At 45.9% G+C, this 11,431-nt stretch overlaps 1 protein-coding gene across 1 annotated transcript in view; it reads right to left on the minus strand.

Annotated features, from left to right (window-relative positions):
- Positions 1-1,421: 1,421 nt before the first annotated feature.
- TRAPPC9 (trafficking protein particle complex subunit 9) overlaps positions 1,422-11,431 on the minus strand; it is a 903,391-nt gene continuing 893,381 nt past the window's right edge. The window contains exons 22-23 of the mRNA XM_077493381.1: positions 5,036-5,259; positions 1,422-3,063 (exon numbers count right to left, since the gene is read on the minus strand). Of these exons, the coding sequence (XP_077349507.1) occupies positions 2,884-3,063; positions 5,036-5,259 (404 nt within the window). The 3' untranslated portion in view covers positions 1,422-2,883. The remainder of the gene's footprint in view (positions 3,064-5,035; positions 5,260-11,431) is intronic.

Genomic DNA, 11,431 nt, shown 5'->3' on the forward strand with positions numbered 1-11,431 from the left:
AGCCCCTTTATTTAGGCTGAAAGTGCCCCCCTCGGCTTATACTCGAGTCACCGCCGTCTGTCTACCCGATCAGCGTGTCGTGCAGACAGACGGCGGCCATTCCACTATTCAAAAGCCGCGCCTCCCTGTCTGTGATAGGCGGAACACTCAATTTCCCAGCAGTCAGTGGTCCGCCTATCACGGACATCCGCTCATCCTCATACTACGGACGAGGATGAGAGGATGTCCGTGATAGGCGGAACACTGACTGCTGGGAAATTTAGTGTTCCGCCTATCACAGACGGAGGCGCGGCTTTTGAACAGTGGAATGGCCGCCGTCTGTCACAGACGAGAAGAGGTGCGGCGATCCTGGCATGTTTTTACATGCAGATCGCTGCAGAAGGACACAGGCTGCAGAAGGACAAAGAGGCACAGGACACAGGTAGGCTGGACACACAGGGATGGACGGACACACAGGGATGGACGGACACACAGGGATGGACACACAGGGATGGACACACAGGGATGGACAGGCATGTCTCACCCTCGGCTTATACACGAGTCAATAAGTTTTCCCATTTTTTTTGTGGTAAATTAGGGGCCTCGGCTTATATTCGGATCGACCTATACTCGAGTATATACGGTAGGTAAGGAAAAAAAACTTCTCTTTTAAGTCTTGCTATGGCTGCGAATCACCGCATCGCAGCTGCGGCACATGTACAGTGGTGAGTGTATGTCCTTGTTCAGGCAGACGGTTGGGGGGGTGGTATAACCGCAGCTGAACCACCTGGTTTTACTGCCCCCTGGGCTGCACGTGTGAGCCTAAGGTTCATAGAAAGAAACGCTCAGTGTGCATGTAACTACCAAAAGTAACTTCTTACTTTTCATCTTGCAGCCTTTTATATCATCCCAGCAAGGACTGTGATGTCATCGCTGACAGTTCAGCACCGGCTCACCCATTATGATGTCATCTCTCCAGCAGCACCAATCATTCAGCACTGCTGTCAACGAGTAGGGTCTGTGCTCTGCTATTTAACAGCAAGCTGAAGGACAGATGACATTTTTTTTTTAAAAGCCCTAAGGACCCCTAGCAGCAAATCGGTTCCTGGTATGCCACACAGGCCAGGAGGAGGCGGCAAATCTTTTGATGTACATGCGAAAATCCTTCCTGTGTTTGTGAGTGCAACTTTCTACTTGTGATTCTGATTTTAAATCATTAAAAACGGTATTACACTCGGGCAGCTGTGCGCTCTCCTTCTCTTTATATGTTTCAGAGCTGGAGGCGTGCCTCTGTGTGTCTGTGTAAATCCAGGAAGTGAACAGGCAGCAGCTTCAGCTGCCCACAGTTAAAATGGCTGCAGCCAGACTCAGCGGAGGGAGATTTCTGCAGCATATTCGGCAAGTACAGGATCACAGTATATATAAAATAATATGCAAAGTGGTTGGAGGGAAGCTTCAGAATGGCAAAGATGTTTTTATTACAAATTATGTGAGCAGACTGCAGTTCCTCTTTAAGTTGTTATGCAAGTGTTCCCAGTTAGATGTGGGAGCAAGAGTAGAGAGGGGTGTGTGTGTCGCCATTCTCTCCACTTAGGTCTCAGATTATACTCAGCTTCCTGCTCAATACTGTGCAGCAGGGGCAGCCACACCATTAGGGGCACAGGGACAGTACCCCCCTAATCCATGCACCCAGCCCCTAATCTAAATGCAGGGCTCCGGATGCATTGATTACAATGTTTTTTTTTTTTGAAGCACATGATTAGAGTCTGAGGCTCTAATTGGCTTAAAAAAGGGTGGGCTCGGGGGCGCAGAGCACTGTGCCCCCCGAGCCCACCCAGTTGTGTGACTTTAGCAAATTAATATTCGATAATGTCTTCCTGCTTATCTTCCCAACCAATCAGGAAGCAGGTCCTGAGACCCAATTGGCCAGGGAGCCTTAGGACTCCCAGCCAACCAATCGGGTCTCAGGACCCACTTCCTGTTCGGCCAGGAGAAGAAGCAACGCCTGTGCAAGTGGGAAGGAGGAGCAGACAAGGCTGGACTGATCGTTGCATTTCTGTTTGCTAATGTCTTCATGCTTCTCCTCCCGGCCAATCAGGAAGTGTGTCCTGAGACCCAATTGGCCAGGAAGTCTTAAGACTCAACATTAATCGGGTCTCAGGACCCACTTCCTGTTCGGCCGGGAGGAGAAGCAATGCCTGTGCAAGCGGGAGCAGGCAAGGCCGGACTGATCGTCGCCTTTCTGTCCATCCTACGGCGGGGGGGGGGGATTATTGATGGTAGTTGTGCGAGTGAGGGGGGCAGGTTTGTTTGCCACCCCCCCAAAAAATATTGAGCATCAGCATACACTTCTGTGCAGTGTGTGACATCAGATCCCGCCCCCTACCTTCCGGAGCGGAGAAATAGCCTTTGATCTGTGTACTTTGAACAGTTGTAGAGGAGAGATGGCTGCAGATAAACAGGTACAAAGTATGTAGGATGATTTTAATATCACCTGAGGCTAGTCACTTCACTGGGTATGTTTAAGGGTTTACACTTTATGTAATTGCATATTACGTATTTCCTTATATGAAGTTGTCTAACTGTCTTGCAATATTTAAGAAGGCCTCCAAGCCTTGGCTAAGGGGCTGTAGAGGACAGGTGGCGCCCGTGTGCCCTTATAGGACGGGCTGCCCCCCGGACACTTCACTTCAATCATGTGCTGTAGAGAAATGATGATCCATCTGAAGTCAGAGAGATGGAATATTAACTTATAATGAAAACCGGACAACATTTATTAGTAGGAGAATGAGCTACTGACTTCTGACTCTCCAAACTCTTGAATATCCGGATATAGAAACTGGTCGCGGTGTATATAAAATCTGTGCGGAATAATTTAAACAACGGAGGGGGGGGAGGGTCTGATCAGAGCTGGGCCTCACTGATGGAGTTCACGGCACGTATATGGACGCTGGGGAGGCAAAACCAAGACAGCGGCAGTTCCCGGGCGACGTTGTCGTCTTGAAACTTGATATCCAGGTAGAAATCTCCGGTGTAGAGGAAGAGCAAAGAGCCGAAACACACCGAATATTCCGTAGGCTGAACCTGCGAAAAAGAGAGGAAAATTGTCACCGGTGAGGAGGACTGAGGACAAAAAGGAGCCCAGGGCTACCCGAAAGGTGAACTCCAGTGATATGTGATAATTCAATCGCCTCTTCTTCAGTTGTAGCGGCTCCTCTCCTGGACTGAAATTACTTACTCTGATTTCACTGCACACTGTGAGCTTCTCACCATGTGCATTAGAAGCTGCAGCAAGTCAGATAGAGCCCACCTCCTGGCTGGGGGACGTCCAGCATTTTCTAGTCCAATAGTCTTCAAACTGCGGCCCTCTGCTTGCCTTTATCTGGCCCTTGAGGCATTATTCCTGCTACTGACACCAACAATGGGGCACTATTCCTTCCACTAACACCAACAATAGGGTACTATTCCTTCCACCAACACCAATAGGCCACTATTCCTCCCACTGAACCAACAATAGGCCACTATTCCTCCCACTGAACCAACAATAGGGCACTATTCCTCCCACTGAACCAACAATAGGGCACTATTCCTCCCACTGAACCAACAATAGGCCACTATTCCTCCCACTGAACCAACAATAGGCCACTATTCCTCCCACTGAACCAATAGGCCACTATTCCTCCCACTGAACCAACAATGGGGCACTATTCCTCCCACTGAACCAACAATAGGCCACTATTCCTCCCACTGAACCAACAATAGGCCACTATTCCTCCCACTGAACCAACAATAGGCCACTATTCCTCCCACTGAACCAACAATAGGCCACTATTCCTCCCACTGAACCAACAATGGGGCACTATTCCTCCCACTGAACCAACAATAGAGCACTATTCCTCCCACTGAACCAACAATAGAGCACTATTCTTCCCACTGAACCAACAATAGAGCACTATTCCTCCCACTGAACCAACAATAGGCCACTATTCCTCCCACTGAACCAACAATAGAGCACTATTCCTCCCACTGAACCAACAATGGGGCACTATTCCTCCCACTGAACCAACAATAGAGCACTATTCCTCCCACTGACACCAACAATGGGGCACTATTCCTCCCACTGATAACAACAATGGGCACTATTCCTCCCACTGACACCAACAATGGGGCACTATTCCTCCCACTGATAACAACAATGGGCACTATTCCTCCCACTGACACCAACAATGGGGCACAATTCCTCCCACTGACACCAACAATGGGCACTATTCCTCCCACTGACACCAACAATGGGGCACTATTCCTCCCACTGACACCAACAATGGGCACTATTCCTCCCACTGACACACCAATGATGGGGCATAATACCTTCCACTGACAACAAAAATGAGGGATGGGGCGCTTAAAAAAATGTTGTTTACTTATTTATATCACTTTTTATTTTTACACTGTCCCTTTAATTTTTATTTTTTTCTTTTGATCAGTTTTATTCCTATTACAAGGAATGTAAACATCATTTATGGAGATATCTGGGGTCATAAATACCCCAAATGTCTACTTTACCTTTATAAGCAAAAGATGGCTAAAAAAAAATTTTGGGGATCTTTTGCTTTAAAAAAAAAAAAAAAAAAGAAGATTTACTTCCAGCCTGGACAGGAAAGTGATGTCATGACGTCACTCCAGACCTCCAAGGCCATAGAGGCGATCAAACAGGATCTACTCTTTGATTGCCTATATGAGCAACCGGCCGCACCGTTGGATCATTTCTTGGGCAAACCGGTGGAAACGGTGAGCCCACGAAGCGCTGGTCACATGATCACTGATCCTTTCCACCCCTCCAGGTGTTCAGAACTTAAAGGGACTCCAGGTCTGGCTAGGAGGGGTTAAAATTTCATTTCAAGCAATCATGAAACCATTACATACAGGAGCCAGCCTGGGTACTACAGGCTTTTGCCCCCCGTATTCATTAACGGGGTGCAGTGTGTGCGCACACAAGGACGATCAATAAAGTTCTCAGTAATGCAATGAAGTAAATCACCGCGGCTTGTCTACTCACCGAATTAATATAGAAGGTGTTGGAGCCGACAAAGGTGACAATGTTTTTCAGGTCGTAGTTATGGACGCCATTCTGGTAATCTTGGTACGGGATCACTGTCAGTGCAAACGGACCAACGGCGCTGTTACTGCGATTGGTTATTCTCACCTCCAGGCGTATGGGGTCTCCGACTTTACAGTCCGCGATGATGTCAAAGTCGCATGGTTTTCCGTCTACCAGCAAATCTGAAAAACACAATAACGTTCGTGGGTGAATCATTTTGAGGGATAATCCAGAAAAGAATCAGGTTTTATTTATATCACCGACAACTTAATGACATCAAACATTTACTGAGCCTTTAAAAAGAAACTAAAAATTGGGAGGATGGCGGTGGAGCACAATATACAAAAACTGACGATCTCTGCCACAGACCAATATGTCCCATTGAAATTTCTTCATAAAATATCTTACACTCCACAAGGACTGTGTTGCATTACCCATCCCTCTCCCCCTCCAATTGTAAAAAAACATCAACTTGACGTTGACCCATTTACCATATGGTGGTTTAGTGGTGGCCCCATGTCTTCAACTATTGGGGACAAGTGATGACCAAATTAGCAGCCTTGTCATTCAAAAACATATTAAGCACTTCCTCTTCTATGCATCTTGCTATGATAGAAGAGGAGACACTCCTCATATGAAAAGTGACACCTCCCCCTACGTCCTACGGTGATTGGTGTTCGACTATCCAAAATGTGCTCCCAACGTACTAATCAACATATAGGAATAGAAGCTGCCATGCTAAATAAGACAAAATATGGTACGCATGGCTACAATCCACCTGATCCCAAAGAATCCCCCCCCCACCTCTAACTTCATTCCCCCTGCCCCCGTCCTATGTTGATTGGTGCTCAGCTATCCAAAATGTGCTCCCAACGTACTGATTTACATATATGATCAGAGACAACCCTACTACATAAGACAAAATACGATCCACATGGCTATAAGCCACCTGATCCACACAAAAACTCTGACTGCGGCCTTCATTGCCCCCGTCCTATGTTGATTGTTGCTCGGCTATCCAAAATGTGCTCCCAACGTAACGATTGACATACATGAGTAGAGGCTATATACATGAGTAGAGGCTACTACATAAGACAAAACATGAGTAGAGGCTACTAAATAAGACAAAATATGGTTCTTATGGCTACAAGCCACCTGATCCCAAAGAAACCCTGCACCCCAACCTTTATCACCCTATGGTGACTGGTGCTCAGCTATCCAAAATGTGCTTCTAATGTACCAATTATGACGACACGCGTAGGTGACACAGGTGACACTGCTGCACACAGGAAGTGAGGTGGGAACCTTTGTATCTAGCTGCCCACAGGAGCTGTTTGTTTTATTTATTTATATTTTATTTCAGTTTAAAATATTTTTAGAAAATTTTTAGAAAAATAAGGACACAAAATTACATAACATGACATTCAAAGATCACTTTATACATAACATTTCTAAAGTATATAAATAACATAATATCCCCAATCCCCCAAAATATACATACAATTCTAGGATTCTTGGGTTCTCCCAGCCTTCTTCCACATTTTTTAGAAAAAGAAGAGATATTATACTATTCCCATCCTATGCTGGCTGGAGCTAGGCTATCCAAAATGTTCTCCCAGTGTACCAATTGACATATATGAGTAGAGACTACCCTACTAAATAAGACAAAATATGGTTCACATGGCTACAAGCCATCTGATCGCAAGCAAGAAACTTCCAACCTCGAACCTTTATCACCCCCCCCATTCCTATGTTGACATATATGAGCAGAAGCTGCCCTGCTAAATGGGACAAAATATGGTCCATGTGGCTACAATCAACCTGATCCCAAAGAACCTATTACCATCCTATGCTGGCTGGAGCTAGGCTATCCAAAATGTGCTCACAGTGTACTAATTGACATATATGAGTAGAGACTACCCTACTAAATAAGACAATAAGGTTCACATGGCTACAAGCCATCTGATTGCAAGGAAGAAACCTCCAACCCCGACCTTCATTAACCCCCATCCTTTGGCATATATGAGCAGAGGCTGCCCTGCTAAATAGGACCAAATATGGTCCATGTGGCTACAATCAACCTGATCCCAAAGAACCTATTCCCATCCTATGTTGGCTGGAGCTAGGCTATCCAAAATGTTCTCCCAGTGTACTAATTGACATATATAAGTAGAGACTACCCTACTAAATAAGACAATACGGTTCACATGGCTACAAGCCATCTGATTGCAAGGAAGAAACCTCCAACCCTGACCTTCATTAACCCCCATCCTTTGGCATATATGAGCAGAGGCTGCCCTGCTAAATAGGACCAAATATGGTCCATGTGGCTACAATAAACCTGATCCCAAAGAACCTATTCCCATCCTATGTTGGCTGGAGCTAGGCTATCCAAAATGTTCTCCCAGTGTACTAATTGACATATATGAGTAGAGACTACTCTACTAAATAAGACAAAATATGGCCCACATGGCTACAAGCCATCTGATCGCAAAGAAGAAACCTCCAACACCGACCATCATCACCCCTATCCTTTGGCATATATGAGCAGAGGCTGCCCTGCTAAATAGGACCAAATAAGGTCCACGTGGCTACAATCAACCTGATCCAAAATAACCTATTCCCATCCTATGTTGGCTGGAGCTAGGCTATCCAAAATGTGCTCCCGGTGTACCAATTGACATATATGAGTAGAGACTACTCTACTAAATAAGACAAAATATGGTCCACATGGCCACAAGCCATCTGATCACAAGGAAGAAACCTCCAAACCCAACCTTCATTAACCCCGCACTCCTATGTAGACATATATGAGCAGAGGCTGCCCTGCTAAATAGGACCAAATATGGTCCACGTGGCTACAATCAACCTGATCCAAAATAACCTATTCCCATCCTATGTTGGCTGGAGCTAGGCTATCCAAAATGTGCTCCCAGTGTACCAATTGACATATGAGAGTAGAAACTACCCTACTAAATAAGACAAAATATAGTCCACATGGCTACAAGCCATCTGATCGTAAGGAAGAAACCTCCAAACCCAACCTTCATTAACCCGCACTCCTATATTGACTTATATGAGCAGAGGCTGCCCTGCTAAATAGGACCAAATATGGTCCACATGGCTACAATCAACCTGATCCCAAAGAACTCCCACCCTGACCTTTAGTAACCCACTCTCGTTCTCGTCTTAAATCTGCTCCCAACGTACCAAATGACATATATAGGTAGAGGCTATAAGAAAAAGACAAAATATGGTCCACATGGTTACAACCCAACTCATCCTAAAGAAATCCCCTACCTTTTTCCCTTCCTCTCCCTCACCCCCCTCCAAGAACATCCTATTCATCATCTGCAAGACACCTTGAACTTGCATTTACTGGTGATATTCTCTTCCGACCCTTGTGACTCCTGTTATTGAAAATTCCTGTTGTAAATCTGTCATCGGCAACAACTACCTCTGTTAATAATTAACCATTACCGTACTGGACCCTTGAAGGACTCCCTGTGCTGATCTCTTCACTACACCATCTATGCTGTATCTAAGATGCAATGATGTTTTCTTGTAAAAGTTATTTTTTTAAACTTTCAATAAAGTTTTACTGTTAAAAATAAAAAAAAAATAAAGAAAGAAGCAAGTATTGGAGATTTCCCGTCTCCAAGTATACAAATAATTATAATCACAAATAGCAATGTTCGAAGACAAATTTACTAAGTCATCAGTTAAAGAAGGGCACAAGGCCCCCTTAGTTGTATATCTATAGACCAGCAGTTAAAAAAAAATTTGGTTGGGGGGGGTTACTCCTTACATCATGCACCGGAGATAGGAGGACAGGAAGAGAAAGAAAATCTCCCCAATGGGGTCATAGACTGGAGAGAAAACCTGACAAAAGTCTTAACCAAGGATGAACGGGGTTTGGTCCGAACATGGTCCAAACCTAGTTGGGCAGAACCCATGGGAAGCTGTCACGTAATAGCATCCCCACCGACCTAATCAGGCTGGGTGGGTTTGGTGTGAACCCAGTTCGGCAAAACCAAGTGGGCACAAAATGGCATAGCCAGTGGCCCAATCAGCTGCCACAGGAAGATTCCCATCCCCTTCAGCTGCACGTACCCAAAAGGGCAGAATGGTTATGACATCATCAACCTAATATGGTCACATGGTCATATTAGGTCAATGTCATTATCCAAATATGGCCATGCAACCCCATTAGATCAATTATATAATTCGCATGCCCCAACCCCCTTTGCATACATGCAACTGTGAGGCGGTGAATGCCGAGGCGGTGAATGCGCCGACCGTAACCCATTGGGCCGGCTAAAATGCAACCATAGGATCTGACAAAATGGGTTTGGACTGAACCCAGCTCATCCCCAGTTCTAACCCCTTCCCTGTCTTTTTAATAAAAAAGTTTGAGGCATCAACAAGTGGTCACCCCCAGATATGACCTGAGCCTCTCCTTCAGCTGCCACATCCATAACAAATATGTAACAGAATATAAAATTGCACCCAGCCATGTTGCAGAATGATCATTTCTTGCAGTTGAGGGCTGTAATCTCTAATTGCAGAGATTACATTAATAATAAGGAAACAGAGGCCTTAACAAAGCGTCATTAGTTTTTCTCACTCAATCGTGATGGATCCATCTGCTGATAACTAAAGACAAATTCCTGTTCTTTCACAAACCCAGACATCCTCTCGAAATAATTATTACTTACAGAGATCTTATAACGGCTCTCCAGGGGCAATATGTAAATCATCCTCTCATAATCAGAGAAGCGGCCTCCTGGTTCTATGCACACGAGTCACATATCAGCACTTCTCATGTAGACCTCGATCCGTTGACACGGCCTGTCCTTCTAGGGGTCTACCATTATCCCGAGATCCACCTTGTGTACCGGCCCAGGTATATTATAGGTGCTTCAAAAGAAGTGGCAAGTCTTAGGGCTTGAAACCCACTTTTGTAATGCGGTGCGTTCATTTGTTTCAGCGCCGTTCATTTCGAATGCCACCTAAATGCACCAAAGGCAATGCAGCTCCAACGTACATGCAATGCAAAGCACCACAATGCACCGTCTTGCAACCTGGTATGATGCCTCAGGAAAAATGCTGCATGCCCGTTCCTTAGTCTATTCTTACGCGTTGGCAGCCCCCAAAAAACGGGCTGCCCTAACGTAACACACCTTAAGGCGTGGCCCAGCATGCACTGATGCACACACAGGAACGTTGAAGTGTGACTAGGTCCACCCTCTGAGTAGAAAAGCCTGTCCAACCCCTGCCAACCTACTGCAAATAAGGACCCTAGTCATTTTTGCAGAAGCAGTTGTCTGAGGTCTGATACACACCACCCCCACTGGTGGGGATGAGCTTTGCTGAATGCAGACCTGTAGGGCTGACTCAGCATGTCATGTGTCAGACCTCTACAGAAAGACCACTGCTTCCACACAGACACCACTGTGAAGCATGGTGGCAGGGGACAGGCTTTGGTAAAAAGAGGGGGGGGATTAGAGACAATAGAAAGTCCCAAAAGAGGTCCATACCTGAAAAGAGGAGTGGGAACAGTCAGCGGTACACTTCAAAATGTTTTATTCAAATATACCGCAGACCGTTTCCACTCCTCTTTTCAGGTATGGATCTCCTTTGGGACTTTCTATTATCCTTAACCCACCTCTTTTTTCTATGATGCCCAGGTCCCATTGGTAAACTCCACCCAAGACTGGGTGAGTCGGTACTCCCTTCCTAGACCCTGGCCCGTGGAATAGCATCAGTTTTGTCCACGTTCACCCATCCCCCCCCCCCCCCCACTTCCCTATTCTAGCGACAAGCTTTTGTAATCTGGAGCTGCCCCCTGGTACTTCTTTTCCACCACTAGATGTCACCACTCCTCTAGGCTGAATGACACACAGTGAAATTCAACTGGCTTCCTCTAGTGTAGACCCACCCCCATGTCGTTATGACCTCACACAGCCCTAATTCAGATGGTTCCAGAAAACAGCCACAGCCTAAGTAGAAAAGCCTGTGCCCTGTCAACATACTGCAGAGAAGGACCCTTGCTTTTTTTTGGAAACAGTGGTCTGATACCACCCTGCTGAGTCAGAGTTAGAGCTCTCCAATTAGCAGGTGGGATGACCTTTGTTGAATGCAGACCTGTAGGGCTCAGGCACCATGAGATGTGTCGGACCTTTACAGAGAGACCACTGCTTCTACACAGAGACCAAGAATCCCAACTCTGCAGTGTAGCGGCAGGGGACAGGCTTTTCTAATCTGGAGCCGTCTCCCATAGAACTTATTTTCTGCCACTAGATGTCACCAGCCCTTTAGGCTGAATGACGCACAGTGCAATGTAATCCATTT

This window comes from Lithobates pipiens, unplaced genomic scaffold (genome assembly GCF_037356315.1).
Source record: "Lithobates pipiens isolate NorthernLeopardFrog02 unplaced genomic scaffold, aLitPip1_a1.2 Scaffold_19, whole genome shotgun sequence".
In the NCBI taxonomy this organism is placed as follows: Eukaryota; Metazoa; Chordata; class Amphibia; order Anura; family Ranidae; genus Lithobates; species Lithobates pipiens.